This window comes from Thamnophis elegans, chromosome 9 (assembly GCF_009769535.1).
Source record: "Thamnophis elegans isolate rThaEle1 chromosome 9, rThaEle1.pri, whole genome shotgun sequence".
Lineage (NCBI taxonomy): Eukaryota > Metazoa > Chordata > Lepidosauria > Squamata > Colubridae > Thamnophis > Thamnophis elegans.
In genome coordinates, this window is record NC_045549.1 from 15702063 (window position 1) to 15725464 (window position 23402).

The 23402-nt window shown below is 39.3% G+C and overlaps 1 protein-coding gene across 1 annotated transcript in view; it reads left to right on the forward strand.

The window, feature by feature from the left end:
• The window catches only part of CCSER1 (coiled-coil serine rich protein 1), a 335367-nt gene that overhangs the window by 231125 nt on the left and 80840 nt on the right, over positions 1–23402 (forward strand). The window contains 1 exon segment of the mRNA XM_032224346.1: positions 7223–7300. Coding sequence (XP_032080237.1) covers positions 7223–7300 — 78 coding nt within the window.

Sequence of the window (23402 nt, forward strand, 5' to 3'; positions counted from 1 at the left end):
TGTAACTGAACTTTCATTCTTCTACAAGCTATGAGATGTAAATAATACCCTTCCTTCCTTCCTTCTTTCCTTCCTTCCTTCCTTCCTTCCTTCCTTCCTTCCTTCCTTCCTTCCCTTCTTCCTTCCTTTTCTCCCGTCTTCCCTTCCTCCCTTCCTCCCTCCTGTATTATTCATAGGCTAGTAACAAAAACCCATCACATAAATCAAAACTTTTGCTTCTACTTTTATAATGGAGAAGAACAGAGGTTTTTTTTTTCTCAGATCCTTCAATAATTGTTTAGGAAAGAAATACCATTCTGATGCTCAGAATTCAGCCTGTTCTTTTTTTGTGGAAAGTCTGATACAAACCAGAATTTAAGTTGCCAAAGACACTCAAGCAGAAGAGTCCAGGAATCACATATAGCTTCTTATCATCTCTACCAGTTCTCATCTTTTCTACTGAAAGCTTGCCAGGCTGGTGATTTATGTTTTATACCAATGTGTCTGAGCACACATTTGCCAATATCTATAACCAATTGTTTATTTTATTTTATTTTTTTAACTTCAAGTCACCCTAGTCATCCTTGAACTCTGGAGAACTCTTAATCATTGACACTGTTATCAAATATGTAGATAATATCATGATGTAAATCTTGGGAACCTTTGCAAATTGCATAAATTATTTCTCAGTTATTCAGACTACTTTTCAAAAAAGTTTTTTTTATATTATTTGAGGGTAACATTCAAAATATAATACAGTTCATTTCATCCAAAGGTTGCTGAATGGTGCTTGCAAAATTGAAGCCTACTCTAATACTGAAGGGATCATTCAGAGATCCACAATACTCATGAAATTCGATATGTGGAATTGGTTCTCATTTATATCAAAATGCCTCAAAGCTATATAAGAATCAGCCAATGTGTGTGTGTATGTGTGTGAGAGAGAGAGAGGGAGGGGGAGGGAGGGAGGGAGGGAGGGAGGGAGAGAGAGAGAGAGAGAGAGAGAGAGAGAGAGAGAGAGAGAGAGAGAGAGAGAGAGAGAGAGAGAGAGAGAGAGAGAGAGAGAGAGAGAGAAATGCTGGGCTCAGAAGCACTATTGTGATTTGAATTACGGCAGTATGCAAACTCCACCTCAGTAAATTTAAACCACAATTTATAGCTTTAAAATATGAAGCAGGCATAACACCTATTGAAGAAATTGTTTTTAAAACAAACCATGATTTTATGCAATGTGTAATTTGGTCATTGACTCTGAGGATGCTCAGCTGTTGAGAGAAGATAATGGCAAACTACTTCCACATTGTTCTAGGATTTGTTTATTAATTTTTAATCTCCCAGCCATGCTTAATGCTTAGGATTTTCTAATGATTGCTCATAGAAGTACTAACCTGTTTCAACATTGCTAATAATAATAATGGAAACTATTGACGGGTATAAGAGGAATGAGAGAGAGATTGAATAAAACTTTTTAATTCAATATCATTTATTAAAATATTACCTAGCATTCACTCCAAGCACTCAAGGCACAGATATTTTGAAAGCACACAACTGTATTCATGATACTTTGAATAATTGTTATTGACATCAATGTCATTGGTTTTCACTCATATCTAAATTTAAAACTCAACATATTGAAGTGCATTTTGATATGAATCTTCGCTTTATTTTAGGTCATGGTAAACTTGCAGTTACACACACACACAAACATACAGAAAGACAGAGAAAAAGAGAGAAGCATTGTGATACACTTTTCTATTTTGCATAGTTTTATATTAAAGTTAATAGATTGAATTTTGTATATTTCTACATGTCAAAAGTAATGTAGCCTCCCTTAATTGAAGAAAGAGATGTCACATAAAAGGTTATGTATTTTGTTTTTGGTTTTTGGTTAGGAGCTTTCAGAAAGGAAATAATATCCTTGAGTTGCCATGCATTCTACCAAAGCTTTTTACAAGCTATTTTGCACGTCTTAAATGTTGTGACTGCAATTATTCTCACTGCTTCATCTACCCTCCAAAGACTTCTTTGTGATTTCAGTATGGAACTATTTTGACAGGTCATTTTAACTTACTTAGCTGTGGAGCTCCAAGTCCTCATTTTCTATTCCTTGAATATGGTCTCAGTGAATAGAATCTTATTAGACGTCAATATCAGTGGTGGCTTCCAGGCGATATGGCCCGGTACGGGTGTACCAGTGGCAGCTGGGAGCAGCGGCCACCGTACCGGAACGGTGTTTTGGTGGGGCCACCCACCCACCCGTGTTCCATACTTCTTTTTGAGGGAAACGGGCCAATAACGCATGTGTGCACAGCATACGGCACCTGCACAACCTCACCAAGCAGCTGGGACATTGCAGGGCGGTGGCATGCACATGTGTGCACAGCGCACATGCCCGAGGTGGATGTCTGGCCCCGTCGCAGCATACCAGTTGTGATGGGATCCGGAACCCACCACTGATCAATATGTGATATTTTTAACTTTGATGCATTGTCTTTCAGACATGGGTTTCCACAGAGTGCAAAGAGAGGACCCCTTACAGACATAACAAGTAACTTTATCATCTCAATGTGCCACTAACATTTACTATGTACAGGTAGTCCTTGAGTTACGAATGGAATGGAGCCTACCCATTCCATTCGTAACCTGAGGATTAGTGGGAGTGAATCTCCCCGGTTCCACCACAAAACCGCGGAGGACAAAATTGCGCTCGACGAAAGTGCGCATTTGACGTCATCACAGCGCGACGAAAACATCGCGCTGTGATCGAAAAATGTAAAAATAAAGCGAAAACCTTACCCTAACCCCCCCAAACCTAACCCTAAACCTAACCCTTAACCTAACCCTAAATCTAACCCTAAACCTAACCGTTAACATAACGCTAAACCTAACACTAACCCTTAACCTAACGCTAAACGTAACCCTAACGCTCTAAACCTAACCCTAACCCTTAACCTAACCCTAACCCTAAACCTAACCCTTACCTTTATGTGAATCCGCTTGCTTTAATTTTAATTTTATTTCAATTTTTAATTTTTTTTCGTCGTGCTGTGATGACGTCACATGCACGCTTTCGTCGAGCGCGATTTTGTCCTCCGCGGTTTTGACGGGTCACGAATCTCCCCACAATTCCCCCTCCAACCTGCCGTACCAGATCACTTACCTTGTGAAGCAGTCTCCTCTCCAGCCATTCAGCTGTGTGAGCACCTCTGCAGTTCCATTTGGGCCTCCGCAGGCCTCCCCGGCCCATTGCAGGCTGAAATGGAGGCTCCTGGAGCCGGATCCAGCCCTACAATGCTCCATCCAGCCCTCTGTGGGCCTCCCCTGGCCCATTGCAGGATGAAATGGAACCCCTGGATAGCCTGATTCCTTCCTCCCTCCCATCCATCCATCCATCCATCCATCCATCCATCTGTGCCACTATATCTTTTGTCTGATATTTCTTCCACTTTTTGAGAAATAGGGTGGAATCAGGACATGAATTTTGCTAGACAAACTTTTGTGATTTATATATTGTGATGTAAAATTATTCCAAGTGGGGTGGTCAACCACGAAATGGATACTAGAGGAGTGTCAGTGAGTATCTTGAAACCATAGATGTCATCAGTACATGAGGGTACTCCTCCATGCACTTTCACAACTGTTGAAGGGGAGCTGGAAAAATTTGGGGGGCAGCAATAAAGCAAATACAATATGTCATAAAAATGAAGGATCACTATAGCCAACTCTTTTACTGATCTTTCAGTACAAAGCATCCAAAATGACGACTGGTTTATTAAGCCGTATCATATTTGTTAAGTGTAATTCAGCTTCTAGACTGCAAACCTTAACTCAACATAGTGGCAACGAAACAGTGGAAGCAATCACCCTGAAAATAAGTTGGCGATTCACTCCTCTGCTTTTAAATAACTATAAAATATACAGATTGTCTTCTCCTTTCTTTAATTATCAAGATTTATTTGTTCTCTTGCTTTTAATATCCACCAAAAATACTCTCCATCAGCATTAAATTCTTGGATCAATAAATTTGGATAGTGATCTTGAGGAAAGTCAGCATTCACCATTGCAGAACTTCTCTGACTGAGAAGCAGTTGTTGTAGAGAAAATTAGGTTATTGGAAGACCTGGGATATTGTATATAATTTTTAATCAAAGCTATTTAGGGTCACCCCTGTGTCTTCTTTCTATACAACAGTGAGCAGCTTCAGCAACTCATATACGTATATGAGTGATGGCAGAAGCTGTCAGATTTTACAAAGAATATCTGACATATCTGGAGATGTTGCAGAATTTAAAAAACTGCTTTGAATGTTGGTGGTTCAGACAGCCTGTGTAGGATATGTACAAAAGGTAATCTCTCAGCCACATCTTCTACCTGACAATTTCAATATATTCACAGTTGGCTGGATCCCAAAAAAAAAATTACCTACTATAATGCATGTAATAACTGAGTCTATTTTGCACCGTGTTTTGATGAATCTATTCGGAACTTGACTAGGGGCTCATATTAACAGCAGTCTTACATTGCTTCTCATCTACTGCACTGTTCTTCAGTGTTCTTGGCAATGAGGTTAAATGGGGACTTGTGTAGAAAACAATGACCATTAGCCTTGATTTCTGGATTCCTCCATTGCTTTCCTTTTGGTACGCATGATGGAATAGCCAGCACCATTTTTGCACATACTGTTTTGTCGACAGATCTTTGAGGACACACAGTTTCTGTATATAAATATTTTTTTGTAAATCTCTTTGTTTTGGTGGAAATTTGCCAGTTTTACAAAAGTCTGTAGACAAATTGATCGTTCTTGCTGTCACTTGACACAAGTTTTGTCAAGGTACCCCAGTATTTCATTCCACCAGTTTACGAGCGGACTTTTTTTTTAGGAGTAAAATGAAATGACAAATCAAGTGCTTCATTGTTCCACTGATGTGGAGTGAAGAAAGACCACTATTCACTGGTCCTCTCTGACTAGTTATCATGAGTTTTATACATCATGCTAAAAAATAATCCATGGTTTATAAACCAAAGCCATTTGGGTTTTATTAGTCATGCATCTACAAGTCCCATTGTACCTGAGTGTGTCATCTGTGGTTCATATTTTGCTAAGCAGACCAAGAGCTGTGTATCAACATCCATGAAGCTTTCTCCATACTCTTAAGTAAATGCTGAGAGGCTTTGCTTTCTTTTTGCAATTTTTTTAACATGGTTATTTTTTCAATGGTTATTCAGTTTTATTCTTATTTGGGATTGTTTTCTGATAACTGAGAAACTCAGCACTTCTACTTTCCTCTTGCTGATAAGAGCTGATCTTTTTGACCACAGCATTTTGCATTATATAGTTCACTGGCATTTTGTTAATAATTGTTCCCACTGGGACTGTTAAGGATGCTTACATACCTGCGTTGCTGAGGATATTGTTTTGAAGATCTTATTCATTATTTAGTGGAAGGAGTCTTGAAGGTGTCTGTTAAAAAGCATCATGGAAAAATTGGCAAAACAAACACTGGGTAGATAGCACACTTGCTGTTGCTATAAATAGGGTGTTATTTCCCGTGGTATAAAATGCCCCAGCATTAAAATAAAGCACAACAAAACTGATTGGGTGTGAATGTTAGGTCTACCAAGTTCTATGGATTTTGTAATGGAATGCATTGCATAGGTGACTTTGAGAAAAGGAGAGAAAGGATGCTGCCTAGGAAACAAACATACAAGAGGGACAGGATCCCACAGTTGCTTAATGGTTAGAGAAAGAAACTTAGGAAAGATATGCCCTTACCTTGGTCTATATAACAAACCAATGACCCATTGGTCATTCTTTTGGTATGTAGACCAAGGTAAGGACAGATCAGAACCTGGAAATAACTTTTAACACACTTAAACAAAATGGTTTGGTTGAGATCTGCATATGTGGGACTGATTGGGGTAGATTGCAGAGGTGACACCGAAATATAATTTTATTATATTTTATCTATTTCTTAAATTATTGTATTCTATTGCATTTTCATTTTAGACTTTATTTTATTCCAATTCCATTTTGAATCGTATTTTATTCCAGTTTCATTTTAAATTGTATTTTATTCCAATTTCATTTTTGAATTCCATTTTAAATTGCTTTTATTAAATTTTAGTAATAATTTGTTTCTGGAACTTTGCACTTTGATATGGCCCAAGGGCTAATCAATAAAGACTCAATGTCAATGATATGTCTTTATGGAGCGAGCAGTTAAAACGGGAGGGAGGGAGGATTGTGCTTTCAGATTTTCAAGATTCTGTTAATGGCACCATACAATAAAGTAGATTTAATTCAGCTAGCTGCATTTCCTCTCTAGTTTACCCAGGAAGAACAACAGTTTCCCATAATTAGTTCTGACTGGGATTATTCTTCCATAGATGGAGATAGTGTGCAGTCTGGGGATCCACCTCAACTCTCAGCTCCTTCTTGAAGAGCTGGTGACAGCAATGGATAGGAGGACCTTTGTACAAAATCATTTTGTATGATAATTGCATCGGTTTGTGGCTTGGGGGCCTTATTTATTAACCCAGGCCTTGGACAATTCTCATCTGCATTACTGCCAAGACTCTCTACCCTTGAAAAATATTCAGAAGCTGAACTGGTCCAGAATGTGACAAAACATGTAGAGCTGTACATGCAGACCATGTTACATTTATGGGACGTTTCTATGTGTGGACTGTCATAATTACCAGCAGATTTCCAGATGCAATGTACGGTGCTGGTCATTACCTATGAAGCTGTAGAAGACACATGGTTTTTTTGTGGTACCATTTCCCGTATATTGTTGGGATGCTTTGCAACAGAAGAAATAACTTCCAGTGATCTCTGCCCATTTTTTTCAATCTCTGACAGTATCATGTTCTGGACGGGCAACATTAAGCAGAGGTTAAAGTTTCATGGGATGCAGGAAGTATGGCTTCTGTTGCAACCTGTGCCCTAAGGAACTGTATCCTCAAGATTTCAGTGCTACCAGACTAAGAATGATTTAAAGGTCTGGCTTTTTTCCCCGGCACCGGGAGAGGATAGTATATTTTGTAATGACACAAGTTCTGTATTTTCCCCCATGTATTATCTTATTTTGATACTGCAAAGTTTTTAACCCTTGGCGGGTGGGTCCTTGATGAGTGGGTAGCCATAGAAATAAATGATTGACTGACTGATGGATTGACTTACTTATAACAATGATAATATGTCCTAGGCTAAATCTGGATTTTTTATTTTATTTTACCTTAGAGCTCAGATATGAGTCCTGCCACCAGTACCAACTCACTTCCTGTTAGCCCACTTACCGAGGAGCCGTTGCCATTCAAGGTAAATCTATTTAATAATAATCATCATCTTCTTCTGCATCATCTTCATCATCTAATATAGTACTTGGTTTAAAGGCAGGCATGCTCCTTAAATGTCATCATTACTGATACATTTTTTTGTGGAAAATATGACTTATACTCAAAATGATGAATGAAGTGGTAAAAGGAAACTTCCATTTCTTTAGGGCTACACATAGACATGGATTTGTTTGTGTGTGAGTGTGTGTGTGTGTGCATATTAGGACAGTAGTGCTGGGTAATATATTCAACCAAAAATCATGTATTTGTCTCTACTGTATACATGGAGCTATGTGCACAGCGGGAGCTTAATCTAAAATCATTTTATGCATGATAACTAAGGCAATTCTGACTTCTGTCTTAATGTGAGTACAGAGAGTGTGCTATTACTGCAATCACTCTGTCAATAAGGCAAAGTGGTCTTGGCATCCTTCAGTCTCAAAAGACTATGGAGACTGAAGGATGCCAATGCAAAGTGGTAACACACCATAATTAACCCAATTCCCATTTGTATTCATTTGTAAAACCCACCTTTATTATTTTTGTAAACAACTCAAGACGATGAATATACCTACTATAATATTATTCGCTTCTCCTATTTTCCCCACAACAACAACTCTATGAGGTGGGGTGGGTCGAAAGTGATTGAGTGACCCAGTGTCATCCACCTGGCCTTAACCTTTATGGTAGGATTAGAACCCACAGTCTCCCAATTTCTAGTCTGGTGCTTTAACCACTAGACTAATCTCAGTAGGATGACCCAGGAATCTTGTGGGTCAGCACTTTGGTCTCTTAAGTGCAGATTATATTAGTGGGTTCTTTTTTTTAAAAAAAAATACTGAACCTTAAAAAAATCCAATCCTTTTTAAATTGCTTTTGACTTGAGAGCTGCCTGGTGTATCTATCCAAAGTCTAAATTGTTCAGATTTTAGAAAGCCATTAGCTGTATAATTGAAAAATGGTTCTGACCCAGACACAAAATTCCATTCTTTCTCCACTGGAGAATATTATGAATAGGGCCTAAGGAAAGAGAAATGGAGAAAGAATGGCTGAGATAAAGCTTTTTAGAAGGAACTCTAGTTGAGATAGTTGCAAATGCAATTCAAGTTACTGGAAGCAGAAACATTTTGGTGAGCTGTCAACAGGCAAGATTAGGCTCATGTTTTGTGGTTTCCAGTTCCTATTTCAACTCAGCCTCTAGACCTCAAAGCTCTTTCCTTGTTTGATATTATATGGCTTTATACCCTCTATATGAGAATATTTGTTACTTTGCTGGGCACTGGAAATCTGGGCATTTCCAGCCTGTGTTTTTCGGGTACATTACTTATCACATTTATATAGTTCTTTTTTTTCCCTACAAACTGAATTCAAGTTAGTGTTTGTGTTGTACTGGCACAAAATGTATTCAAATATTGAATTGGAGAGGAAGGGAGGGAGGGATGGATGCAGTGGTGAGTTCTGGGCCCGCATCATCCACATACATGCATGTGGTGCGTGTGCGCAGGTGTGTGGCATGTGCATGCGTCATACTTGCCTGTGACGCTTCCGCAAGCCTCCACAACACTCCAGCTGCTCAGCGGAGCATCACACAGGCTCCATACGCACCATGCACATGCGTGGAAGCGTCAAAGGCTTAAAGGACAGGTAAGGAGTTCAGGCAGGCAGGTTGGCCCTGTGGAGCACCGTATCAGAATGGTATCCAGTGCTCCGGGCAGGCTCCGGTATGCCCGTACTGGGGCGTACTGCCTGCAACCCACCACTGGAGGTATGAAGGGTGGGAGGATGGAAGGAAAGAAGGAAAGAAGGAAAGAAGGAAGGAAGGAAGGAAGGAAGGAAGGAAGACAATAATTTAATTGAAGGCAAAGAAAAGTCTGCCGTTTGCTGTTCTAAGACAGAAAAGGAAAGGTTTTAAAAATCAAAATCAAATGTGTTTTCATTGTAGCCTCAATGGTCATTTTAAGTCTTAACTGTTTTTGAACAAAATGTGTTTTTTCCTAAGAAAACACTAGGGTCAGGCTCCAGGGAGAGTCAGATATATCTCTGAGAGCCAGCACCATTAAGTGGAAATAAAAGTAATATAAAATGCAACAATTTTTCTTATTGCTTTCCTCCTCACTCCAGGAGAGAACAATATTGTCTCAGCAGTAATGTGATAGAATGATTTGATATGCAATAACCCCTTCCAAATGCTGTCAGTCTGTAATATTGGCTTCTGATGACAAGAGGCGTATTACTCTGACCAACACAATTGTGATGCTTCCCATCTTCCTGCTTGCTTGAAGTGAACACAAATGTTTAAATTGATAATTTGCTTTGCTGGGGCAGTGCTGAGAATGGTCATGTCAGTAAACAGGACACAAGAATGGATCTCTGGGAGAACGGATGGCCTTTTTATAATTGAGAGTTGAATCTGAAATAAGCCAACTATCTTTTCAGGGGGGGAAAAAAACATTCTAAGGAGAAAGTGACATTTTGTGGATTTTATAATGCTCTTTTCTATTCCAAAGAGAAAATAATGTGTACACTAGTTACATAATATTAAATATTCTTTTTTTCTTCTTTATAAAATTTCTTATTTCTTTTCATGAGGGGTCCTTGGTACTCTTTGAACTGGGTTGTTTTCTTGCAGATGCTTCATTACCCAATCTAGGTAACATCATTAGTGCTAGTAAATAGGGGTGTTTGTTGGTGAACACAGCCTTAGAGATTCCTTGGTTGGGGTGTTTGCTGTTTGCTTTTTTGACAATTTCTTGTTTAGGATATTGTATATATATATATACCTTCTTCCCTGGCTTCAGCTGGCTTCAGCTGGTTTCAGCTGGCTTCAGCTGATAAGGAGGAGACCTGTGGCTTAATGGCTAAGATCTTTGCCTAAGATGCAATACAGCACAGGTTCGAATCCCAGTAAGGGTATGGCTAGCTGATGAGAGCTAAATAGCTTGAAATAGATCTATACTAGTCTCCCTTTATTTATTTATCAGCACAAATAAAACACAAATATAACAAAGGCAACAGTAAAAATATTGGGTTTCTGTCGTGATGGACTCTTGTGACGAGCCAATTGACAGATGATGGAAGCAGTTAGCTTCCTCCCATAATTGGGGCTTACCAGGGGTTGTGACTATATATATATATATATATATATATATATATATATATATATATATATATGTATGTATGTATGTATGTATGTATGTATGTATGTATGTATGTATGCATGCATGCATGCATGCATGCATACATACATACATACATACATACATACATACATACATACATATATATATATATATATATATATATATATATATGAATGATATTATTGGTCTGATGTTAACCTTGGAGTTATGCTGATCTGAGTGTTGATTGATGGTGGAGAGGTGGAGAGGTGCTGGAGTCTTTTTCTCTTTTGGGCTGGTTGATGGTCTCTTTTGCATAGTCTATAGATGTTGTTGATGTCTATGTGTCTGTTGATGGCTGAATTGTCAGAGTGGCAGGCTTCTAAAAATTCCCTGGCATTTTTGGACTTGGCTTGGTCTAGGATGGTCACATTTTCCCAATTAAAACTATGCTTAAATCTGTCTCTATGTTATACACAAAAGGAAAAAAAAATACAAAAAATTGGCTTCCAAAATTTACAGTGATTATAAGTACAATTATGAATCTATTTCTTTCTCTAAAGTTAAATCAGAATAACAGGGTTGGAGGTCTTCTAGTCCAACCCCCTACTCAAGCAGGAGACCCTATACTATTTCAGATTAATGGCTGTCCAATCTCTTCTTAAAAACTTCCAGTTCTGAAGGCAAGCTGTTCCACTATTTAATTGTTCTCACTGTCAGGAAAATTCTCTTTAGTTCTAGATTGGTTCTGTCCTTGATGAGTTTCCATTTAGGACTATAACCACATTGCTTTTATATTTACAATTTATATTGTTCTATTTGTTCTTACTATGATTTGATTGCTTATTAGTAACTTATGACTATCACTAAGTATTGTATCTTATGATTCTTTATGAATATATTTTATTTTTCTTTATGTACACTGAGAGCATATGCACCAAAGACAAATTCCTTGTGTGTCCAACCACACTTGGCCAATAAAGAATTCTATTCTATTCTAATCTATTCATTGCTTCTTCTCTGGCCTTCTGCTACTTTGGAAAAGACGTTGGCTCCATCTTCTTTGTGGCAGCCCTTCAGATATTGGAACACTGCTATCATGTTACCCCTAGTCCTGACATCATGGATCTCTTTTTTTATACTCTATCCTATGTAATCATCAAAGCCATAAACTATAAGTTCTTTTTTTCCTGCTCTATGCAAAAATTCCACCAGGGGTTTCCAATCTACAATAAATGAAGGTATGATCTTTTTTTTCTAGTTTGGCCTTGCAGCCACTTTCAGAATGCAAACTTCCTGGCATTTAGACTAGGAGGGCAAGTGAGCTCTGTTGTTCTTTTTGTGTACACCGGAAATCTTGTTTGTGACCTTGGAACATTATGGATTGGATTGCATGCACTCTTGTTTTTAACTTTGTATGTTGCACGGAATCACTACTGAGTCATGGAGAGCCATATAAATTGCGCAATAAATAAATACGTAAAAGGTTCTGTGTCAAGTTGGATTGTCCTATTTCATTCCATTTAAATTTGGAACACGTTGGCCTGTTTGTCTGCACATCAGAAAATTGTTTGGCTTATACTAATCCCATATAAATTAAATAAGAATCCAGGTAGGTAAAAGATTTCTATTCACAATCTATCCACTCCTACATAGCGATCATACCTTATTCATTATAGAGTATTCATTTTCAAGACAGATCAGCTTTACTGTTGTTAAGGAGTTCCTTGGCACCTTCCAAGTCCTGTTAAATCTCATAGGCTGATGTAAAAGTGAAACATCTGCCACTACCTAGAACTAAACTCTCAACCTTCAGAGTGGGAAGGTTGTAGAATAGAAGATGCATAATGTTTTCTGACCAAGGGCCCTGATTGGCTCGTGAGTAGAATGTAGGGGCTATGTGTTAAAAAGTAGGTGAAGGAGCAGCTAGAATTAAAATAACAAATATGTTTGACATGATTTAATTTTAGATGAAAAAGAAGTGAATTTTATGTTGAATGGCATGATAGTCTAGTGGTGAAGATGCTCATCTCCCACTCATAAAGTTGAGATTTAATCCTAGGAGAAGGCAGATGTTTCTCTTTAAGGGCACAAAACAAAAATATCTGCTGCCAACTCCATGTAGGCATCTGGAAGGGCATCCAGCCAGTAAAACTTTCAGTTCCATCCAGTTTCCCACCTCCCCATCTCTACCCCGAAGTAACATACTACAGGGTAATAAAAAAATGAATTCCACTTTATTACATCTCATGCAATTAAGAACGTTCTACTTCCAGAGGTCCTTACCACTGCTAACTTTCCTTGCCCTCTGCTTCTGAATTAAACTTATGTGCCAGCTTGCCCTCCTAACGGGCAGTTATTTTCAGGGTTATTACCACAATAAATCAATCAAGCTAATCTTTATTTGTAAAGCCAGTCCACATTTAGGCCACAAAAGTAAACTGAGTGGAAAAATAACATCTGAAGCAATAAAATGAATTGAAATGTCAAGCTCTGACCAAAGTCAAAAGCTGAACATTTCAAAACAGTAAGGATTCTGATGAGCTGAGAGTGATCGACAATCTTCTCAAATTGTTCCTCGTTAGATTTACATCCTGCCTTTTCTCCAGGAGTTAGGGTTAGGGTTACGGACAGACAGACAGACAGATTCTCTTCCTCCATTCCAGTACACTTTGGAATATGTTGGGTTAAGAAGGAGGCACCAAGTGAGCTTCTCTGGCTCAAGGGGTACCAAACCGGCTCTCCCTGGTCCTAATCCAACATCTTAAGCACTATAGCCTTCTGCTTTCAGTGTTTTTGCCACACCAAGACTGCTTCCTAAACACCAGAAGTTCTGACTTTTCCAAGCACAGCTGATTTGGAAGGGATAACTGAGCACAATATACCCAAGTATGTTGTATCTTCATAAGGGGCACGCGGTGGCTCAGTGGCTAACACGCTGAGCTTGTTGATCAGAAAGGCAAACAGTTTGGCAGTTCAAGTCCCTAACACCATGCATTAGAGTGAGCTCTCATTACTTGTCCCAGCTTCTGCCAACCTAGCAGTTCGAAAGCATTTAAAAGTGCAAGTAGAAAAATTTGGCAGAAAGGTAACAGTGTTCCGTGAGCCTTTGGCATTTAGTCATGCCAGCCACATGACTACGGAGATGTCTTTGGACAGTGCTGGCTCTTGGGCTTTGAAATGGAGATGATCACTGCCCCCTAGAGTCGGGAACTAGCACAAATGTGCAAGAGGAACTTTTACCTTTATATTGTATCTTGTCTAGTTCTTTTTTACACATATTACTAATTTGTCATTCAGGAAAGGCGACAAACAGATAAAAGAAGCACGGAAGAGTAGAATACTCAAACAGAATGTAAGCATTAGAGATTTGCAACTATCTGAACTTTCCAACCCCTGATATTCCCAACGGTCATTGTGTTCTTTAACAAGTGGAAACTTTGAATATGTTTTGCCACATACCCTACTATCCCCAGAGACTCAACCTTTATGCAAAAGTTTACAAAGTCTAGCAGTTTCGGTATAATAAGTAATGTGAACTCTGGTATAACAGCAAAGATATGTATGAACATTCAAGGAAAAAGCATATATAAAGTAGTATGCATTTTCCAATATTTTTTAAGAGTGATTTTTTTTTTCAGGTGAAGGAGGAACAGTCATAATTGATTTAAGAGTTAGGTCTTCCTTTCCAGCCGTTAGCTGTTTATATCTGTCATGTGCACTAAAGCCAGGTTTTTGAGATCTTAGGGAGTCTTTTCTCCTTTCTGAATGGAAGGAAGAGAGAAATGGCTTTAGGAGATGGGCTAAACAGCTTACTGTGTCAGAAAATCACAAAGCAGATGTGTTTTTGAAGTACGAGAGGATGCAGATTATCCTTACTACCTGTACATTGCAGCAGAATTCAGAATGTTGCTTTGTGAATCTGACCTGTAGATTTAGCACAAGAGATGGGAAAATAAAGTTGCTGGATGCCACCTGCTGTGCCCTTTTCATCCATGCATAAGGAATCCTTCAAGACTCATATATGCCAGTGTCTTTGAACTGCAACCTTGGCAGAAGTTAGATATACATCTGTCCTGTCCGCTTTCAAATTTTTTTGAAAAGGGTGGCACTGTAAATCTGTGTGGTTCTGATTTATGCTTTGTTCATGGTAGGTTATTTACTGGGATGACAAAGATTTATAATCCCTTCTAGCCAATGAAACTCAATTTTCCAAAACTGCTGGTGTTGTTAGCTTAGAAATTAATGCAGAAAGATAAAAGTAAGAGGAGAAGGAGGAGGAGGGGAGGCTCAGAGAATTCCAACAAGGCATATCAACCCTGAACTAAACTTACTTGCTATATTATGAATATAGTTATCTGTAAGCAATAAAGATAAATAAATGAATAAATAATTTCTATTCTTTTATGATGGCAGTAACAGGAGTTATTTGGCCAATGAACTTGGCCAAATGTTTTGGTTGCTACTCAGATCTATTGCAATTTAGTGCTTTTTAAAAACTAATTTGAAAGCTTACATATGCCCTCTTCTCATTAGGTTCTTGAATGAATGTTCAGGCACAAGAAGAAATGAATACATCAGTTTATTTCCAGGTTCCCTGTATTAGCATCTTGCCAATCGTGGCACGACATAACCACGGTAGACTAAAGCGCGCCGACAACACCGCGGCGCTAAAACTGCGATGTCAAAAGCGTGCCCACAACAGGGCGCCCACAACAGCGCGCTGACAGAAGCGCGATTTAACTTAAGGTAAGGTTTAGGGTTAGGTTTAGGGTTAGGTTTAGGGTTAGGGTTAGGTTTAGGGTAGGTTTAGGGTAGGTTTAGCGTTAGGTTTAGGGTTAGGTTTAGGGTTATTTTTAGGGTTATGTTACAGCACGCTTCTGTCAGTGCGCTGTTGTCGGCGCGCTGTTGTCGCGCGGTTTTGACGGTGCGGTTTTGTCACCGCGCTTTAGTCACACGCGCTTTAGTCTACCGCGGTTTTGTGGTGGAACCCTTGCCAATAGGTCCGCAATGGCTTCCTCTGATTTCCAGCATGCCTTCTGCCTCACTTGATAACAGAATCACACAATAACAGGGTTGGAAGGGACTTTGGAAATCTTCTAGTCCAACCCACTGCTGAAGTAAGCCCTGGCCTATACCATTTCAGACAAATTGTGTTCCAGTGTTGGAGGACCCACAACTTCTGGAGGCAAAGGCTTCCACTGATTAATTGTTCTCACTGTCAGGAAATTTCTTCTAATTCTAGGTTGCTTCTCTCCTTGATTTGTTTCCACCCATTGCTTCTTGTCCTACCCTTGGGTGCTTTGGAGAACAGCTTGACTCCCTCTTCTTGGGGCAACCCTTCAAATATCGGAACACTGCTATCATGTCTCCCCTAGTCCTTCTTTTCATTAAATGAGCCATACCCAACTCCAATTCTAGCAACCATTCTTTTTATATTTTAGCGTCCAGTCCCCTAATCATTTTTGTTTCTCTTCTCTGCACTCTTTCTAGAGTCTCAATTGTCATTCCAGATGAGTCCAAGTCATTTTGAATTCATAAATCAGTTTATATCCAACATCTACATCAGTTACACAGTGACATTTATTATAATACATATCATTTCCTTATATAGGTTTTATGTGCAAGTCTCTCTTAGTCTGGGGAGAGTGGAATAATAGCCTCAAGTAATTTGTCAGAAGTAGTAATTTTTAATGAAGAGCCATGAAAGCCATTTTCCACAAACTTCTTAAATTAAAAGAAAAATAAAAGAAAAGGGTTTTTTTTCCTGATCCCAGGAAATGACATATTATTTGAGGTGCTATAGACAGATTACATTCATGAGCCTACTTATTTTAAAGAAAATTTGGGAGATCAGATATGAAGTGCTGTATACCCTATTAAGAAATAATTGGCACTTAATGAAGGAGCTTTTTCTGAATATTCTCAGCCTATCTAACTTCTGGCTAGAGGTTGAATTCATATAGTGTGTTGTATCACGAAACTGAGACTAAATCCCTCCTCAGTTTGAATATGAGGGATGTGGTGGCTCAGTGACTAAGATGCTGAGCTTATCAATCAAAAGGTCAGTGGTTCAAATCCCTAGCGCCACATAATGGACTGAGATCTCGTTACTTCTCCCAGCTTCTGCCAACCTAGCAGTTCTAAACCACATAAAAATGCAAGTAGAAAAATAGGAACCGCCTTTGGTGGGAAGGTAACAGTGCTCCATGCTCCTTCGGCGTTTAATCATGATGGCCACATGACCATGGAGACGTCTTCGGACAGCGCTGGCTCTTCAGCTTTGAAATGGAGATGAGCACTGCCCCCAGGGACGTGCAGTCAGGGGAGGCAGGGGAGACAGAGCCTCACCACTGTCATCATGAAAAGAAAAAAAATGTAAAAGGAAAAAGGCTGAGCTAGTTGCTGCCAGAGTCACAGTGGTTGACTCTGCTTAGTGCTTAACTGTGTAAAAAAGCCTCTAAAACGTGCCTTCTACAGGGGACGGCAGGAGAACAAGGTGCCTCATTTAGTTTGACTTTATGATCACTCGAGCAGAGCTAAGCAAGGGTTAAAAGGCAAAAAATTCCTTATGCAAAGGAGGCACGTGGTTCTCTCGCCTCCTGTAGAGGGCATTTTTAGAGGCTTTTTAGAGTACTCTGGGAGCAACTAGGTCAGTCTGACCTCAGAGCTCTTGCCTTTCTCCTTTTACATTTTTTTTTTCTTTTCATGATGGCAGGCAGGAGCAGAGTTGAAATCCTCTCTGAAACAGCTGGAAAATGTCCGTGTGCGGGGAGGGTGGAGGAATTCAAAAAGTTTGATTGCATGCAGAGCCACATTGCCTTTTCAAACACACACACACATACAGACAGCTGGATAAAAGTATATAAGCCTAGCTTCACTGATTACAAGTTTGAAAAGGCAACGTGGCTCCACCTGCAATCAAGGCTCGGATCGGAAGGCAGCAGGGGAAGGGGGGGTATGGCAGAGGAGCTGCTTTCAAGCCATTGGAAAATATATCCAATCCAACTTCTGTGTTTGTGTTTGTTTGAAAGAGAGTGAGTGAGAGAGGGATCCAACTTCTCTCTTTGTGTGTGTATGTTTGAGAGAGGGGGGAGGGAGGGAGGAAGGAAGGAGGGGGAGGGAGAAGAAAACTTATTTCGCAAGGGGGGAAAATGCTGTCGCTTTAAATCGGAACTGAGCATGCCTGGCTGTGGAATTTTGGGAGTTGAAGTCCACGTCTAAAAAAATTTGAAACCCCTGTGTCAATGCCTCACCAGCTATAAACCTCACCGCATGTCACTAGAGTCGGGAATGACTAGCACATATCTGCAAAGGGAACATTTACAGTTTGAGTGTTGATTCCCCCTGAAATGCTGTTTTAGTTGCTCATCTGATTGATTTGATGTTACCTGATATAAACAATTTAATGTTAGGCTGTTTTTTGGTTATTCTGTTACCTTTGAATATGGGAGTGTAAACCACTCAGAGTCACATATGAGTTTGCATATACTCTATGGATATAAGCCTGGCAAATAATATCAATGAAGATTATCAAAAGGAGTTGGTATGTATCCATGGAGCATTTGTGTGGCATTGCCTGCCATGCATCTTAAATGGTACTTTTTTTTTAAAGATTACAATATAATATTGTGAATTATGAACAAAATTCGAAACAAAACAACAAAGTTCAGTAAGGCATTTGGGAAATAGAAATCTAAATCTAAAGATAGAATATCTGCAAATCACATCATGATTTTTAAACGTTGTTGGGTCTCCGTGTCTGATTTCTACCATCTAAGATTTTATTGTACAGTAAAAATGTAAGATAATATAAAGCTGGCCACCTTAATCATGTATGTTCTTTTCTGAAAGGTGTCAGCAAACCAGTGGTGGGATTCATTTTTTTTTTACTACCAGTTCTGTGGCATGGCTTAGCGGGTGTGGCAGGGGAAGGATACTGCAAAATCTCCATTCCCTCCCCACTCCAGGGGAAGGTTACTGCAAAATCTCCATTCCCTCCCCACTCCAGGGGAAGGTTACTGCAAAATCTCCATTCCCTCCCCACTCCAGGGGAAGAATACTGCAAAATCTCCATTCCCTCCCCACTCCAGGGGAAGAATACTGTAAAATCTCCATTCCCTCCCCACTCCAGGGGAAGGATACTGTAAAATCTCCATTCCCTCCCCACTTCAGGGGAAGGTTACTGCAAAATCTCCATTCCCTCCCCACTCCAGGGGAAGAATACTGTAAAATCTCCATTCCTTTCCCACTCCAGGGGAAGGTTACTGCAAAATCTCCATTCCCTCCCCACTCCAGGGGAAGAATACTGTAAAATCTCCATTCCCTCCCCACTCCAGGGGAAGGATACTGTAAAATCTCCATTCCCTCCCCACTCCAGGGGAAGGATACTGAAAAATCTCCATTCCTTTCCCACTCCAGGGGAAGGTTACTGCAAAATCTCCATTCCCTCCCCACTCCAGGGGAAGGATACTGTAATATCCCCATTCCCTCCCCACTCCAGGGGAAGGATACTGTAAAATCTCCATTCCTTTCCCACTCCAGGGAAAGGATACTGCAAAATCTCCATTCCCTCCCCACTCCAGGGGAAGGATACTGTAAAATTCTCAGAACTACTCAAAATTTCGCTACAGGTTCTCCAGAACTGGCCAGAACCTGCTGAATGCCACCTCTGCAACAGACTATTTTCCCCATGAGGTTTAATGGGTTCTTAACCAATTCTGCATTTTAATTCATATTGACTTTCTTCTAATATATATTTAAAATGATACATGTTGTTTGATTTATAACTGTTTGAGGGAACTTATCGTTCTCTTCAACTTTTGTTAGTTTGGATACTCAGGTACGTAATTAGCCTGGCCGATTTTGTTCCTCAGAGACAATAAAATAGCCCTATTAATAATAAAGAAAATGCCAGGGCAGAAATTTTAAGATAAAACTGTGGGATACTTCTCTTTCATCATTTCCTGCACTCCTGGTGCTCTTTTTCTTTGAAACTTCAAGCCAACTTACAGACTTCTCGCATTTATTTATTTATTTATTTATTTATTTATTTATTTATTTATTATTTATTTATTTATTTATTTATTTATTTATTTATTTATTTATTTATTTATTTTTTATTTATTTATTTATTTATTTATTTATTTATTTATTTATTTATTTATTTATTTATTTTCCTTTAAATAGCAGTTAGACTTATATATACCGCTTCATAGGGCTTTCAGCCCTCTCTAAGCTGTTTACAGAGTCAGCATATTGCCCCCAACAACAATCCGGGTCCTCATTTTACCCACCTCGGAAGGATGGAAGGCTGAGTCAACCCTGAGCCGGTGAGATTTGAACAGCCGAACTGCAGAACTGCAGTCAGCTGAAGTAGCCTGCAGTGCTGCATTTAACCACTGCACCACCTCGGCTCTTATAAATCTTAGTATAAATCATTTATACTACACACTTTAGCTTAAGAAGACCTGTTAAAATTTACAGATCAATCGCAAGATACAGTTTTTGGCCTGAGGTTTACAATCTATACATGAAAGGAAAAAGAGATGAGTAGAAACAGTAAAAATAAGACTCACCTCTTAATATTACATTGGTCTTAAGATTGTACCATCACATTTCACTGGAACTCAGTGGTGATAGGGCTCAGAAGGGATTCAGTTTAGCAAATTGGATTCTTAGCATGCTAATGCTCTTTATGTTTTCCTTGAATGATATAATCTGAGTCAGGGCAGAGGTGGTATTCAACAAGTTCTGACCAGTTCTGGAGAACCGGTAGTGAAAATTTTGAATAGTTTGGAAAACCAGTAAATACCACCTCTGACTGGCCCTGCCTCCATCTATTCTCTTCCTCCTGAGTCCCAGCTGATTGGGAGGAAATGGAGATTTTGCAGTATCCTTCCCCTGGAGTGGGGTGGGAATGGAGATTTTACAGTATCCTTCCCCTGCCATGCCCACCAAGCCATGCCCATGGAGCCAGCAGTAAAAAAAAATTGAATCCCACCACTGAGTCAGGGTAATGTCTACAATTTGAGTTGCATTGTTCATTTTCTCCATAAAACATTCATGTTTCTTTGTGTGAGAAATATCACATAGAGCCATTCTCCTATATATGCAATTCAAGGCATGTGACTGGGATGAAAGAAGGGCAATTTAAATTTAATACAAGAGAGGCAATTAGATAGGTCACAATAAGGAGGACCTATTTGCTTACTATGTTTTCAAATAGCTGTATTGAGGATTTAAAATAAAAATGTTGTAGCATTCACACAGACACACACAGACACACAGACACACAGACACACACACACACACACACACACACACACACACACACACACACACACACATATATATATATATATATATATATATATATATATATATATATATATATATATGTTATATTTGTGCTGATAAATAAATAAAGGGAGACTAGTATAGATCTATTTCAAGCTATTTAGCTCTTATCAGCTAGCCATACCCTTGCTGGGAATCGAACCTGTGCTGTATTGCCTCGTGTGTGTGTGTTTGTGTGTGTGTGTGTGTGTGTGTGTTGTGTTTTTTGGAGTGTGGGTGGGTGTCTTTGAGTTAGTGATCTGCTGACAACTGCCTGGACAACTCCCCACAGTTTTCTTGGCAAGATTTTCAGAAGTGGTTTGACATTCTTCTGATATTGGGACCTTTTTTGCCTTAGTACCCTTTAATGTTTGGAATCTCCTGCTGAGATTTCTTGACATATTTGTTACTGAATGCCCCAAGATTCACAAGATTCACAAGGGGGGAAAATCCGAGCAAGAGTCCAAAAAAATGAACTTACTACATTTCATAACTTTGTACAACTTCTGGAGATCATTCTCAATTTCATGATAGCTTTCTGCTTTACAACCCACCCACCCCCAATCTTGCAGATATTTTTCATATCTTTTGAAAAATTGCTGCATCAATTTTTAAACTTCTTCTAAACGTAAAGGTAAAGGTTCACCTCACACATATGTGCTAGTCGTTCCCGACTCTAGGGGGCGGTGCTCATCTCTGTTTCAAAGCTGAAGACCCAGCACTGTCTGAAGATTTCTCCATGGTCATGTGGCCAGCATGACTAAACGCTGAAGGCCCACGGAACACTGTTATCTTCCCACCAAAGGTGCTTCCTATTTTCCTATTATTGCATGCTTTCGAACTGCTAGGTTGGCAGAAGCTGGGACAAATAATGGAGCTCACTGTATTACATGGTGCTAGGGATTCAAACTGCCATACTTTCTGATCGACAAGCTCAACGTTTTAGCCACTGATACAACTTCTTATACATACATACCTATTTATCAAATTTGCAATAATTCTCTTATCTGAAGAACTACAAAAAAGTGCTTTCTTTAATCTTAGCATCATGAATCCTGGAAATTTATTCCTCAAGTACATTCATCCAGTCCCTGTTTATCCTTTGCTGTTTATCTATTGATTTTACAAAGTTTATTCAAAGTACAAGTTTGATGTGCAAAGAAGAAATAAAACTTTTTCAGGATTGAGAAGTGAATTGTTTATCCCATTCTCTTCATCCCCCAGTGAACCAGTGAAGTATGTTTTGGCCTTTCTAAACGATTTTTCCCCCCTGTTCCTATTGTTCTGTTCGTTTTAAAAAAAAAAATGTATATTGTGTATTCAAATTGTGAATTGAACAGAAGTGCAATGACCTTCAGATCTCCACAGATATTCCATTCTTATTTTACAAAATGGGTCCATTCCAAAAACGATTTAATGTTTTCATAGAACTCTGTTATGGATTAAGGGTGCAGGCAATAATCTATTTCCATTATGAGGAAAGACAACTTTCAAGGTAACCTGCAGCAGTGATGAGCAAGTGACTGTTCATGTCTCTTGACATGAACATTTACATTGTGTTCATCACCAAGACCTTCCATAACTGAGCAAGCTTCTTTATAAAACATCATCCATCTTCTTGAGAAAAAATTGCATTCATCATGGTGACCAAAACAAACAACAACTTATATATAATGGAAACAATTCCTTTAATGCTTTACCTAAAAGTTCATCTTGCTTCTTTGCTGTTGTTAGTTGCGAGGTTGTGTCCTACCCATCATGACCCCATGGACAAAGTTTCTCCAGGCCTCCCTGTCCTCTACCTTCCCCTGGAGTCCATTTAAGCTCATGCCTACTGCTTCGGTGACTCCCTCCAGCCACCTCATTTTCTGTCGTCCCCTTCTTCTTTTGCCCTCAATCGTTCCCAGCATTAGGCTCTTCTCCAGCGAGTCCTTCCTTCTCATCAGGTGGCCAAAGTATTTGAGTTTCCTCTTCAGGAACTGGCCTTCTAAAGAGCAACCAGGGCTGATCTCCTCTAGGACTGACTGGTTTGATCGCCTCGCAGTCCAAGGGACTCACAGGAGTCTTGTCCAGCACCATAGTTCAAAGGCCTCGATTCTTTGGCAGTCAGTCTTTCTTATGGCCCAACTTTCATGTCATGCATTGCAACTTGCTTTATAGACAAATTCATGTCACAAACAAGATCATTCAGATCCCCTTTGTGCTAACAAATGTGGTTCAGTTGAATAGTATAAACTTTTCTGTTCTTCATATGTGTCCATTGTTACTACTGAATTCATTGCCACTAAATATCACACATTCAGGAAATTTCACAATGTGCCTACTCTTAGAGGTGATCCCAATTGTTAACAGAAATAACAATAGCACTGATTATGTTACCTTGTTTGGTAATGAAACATCTGCAAGAAAAGCACCAAGTTCAGAGAGCAACAAGGACCCCACAGAAATAACAATCTGATTAATGGACTTTTGGCTCACTCCAAATAATTGAAATGACAAAGGACTTGTGACATATGGGATGAACACACTGCAAATTTAGGGGGGCAATTCTTGTCTTGATCAAAAATATGTTCATAACATTCTCTCTCTCTCTCTCTCTCTCTCTCTCTCTCTCTCTCTCTCTTTCTA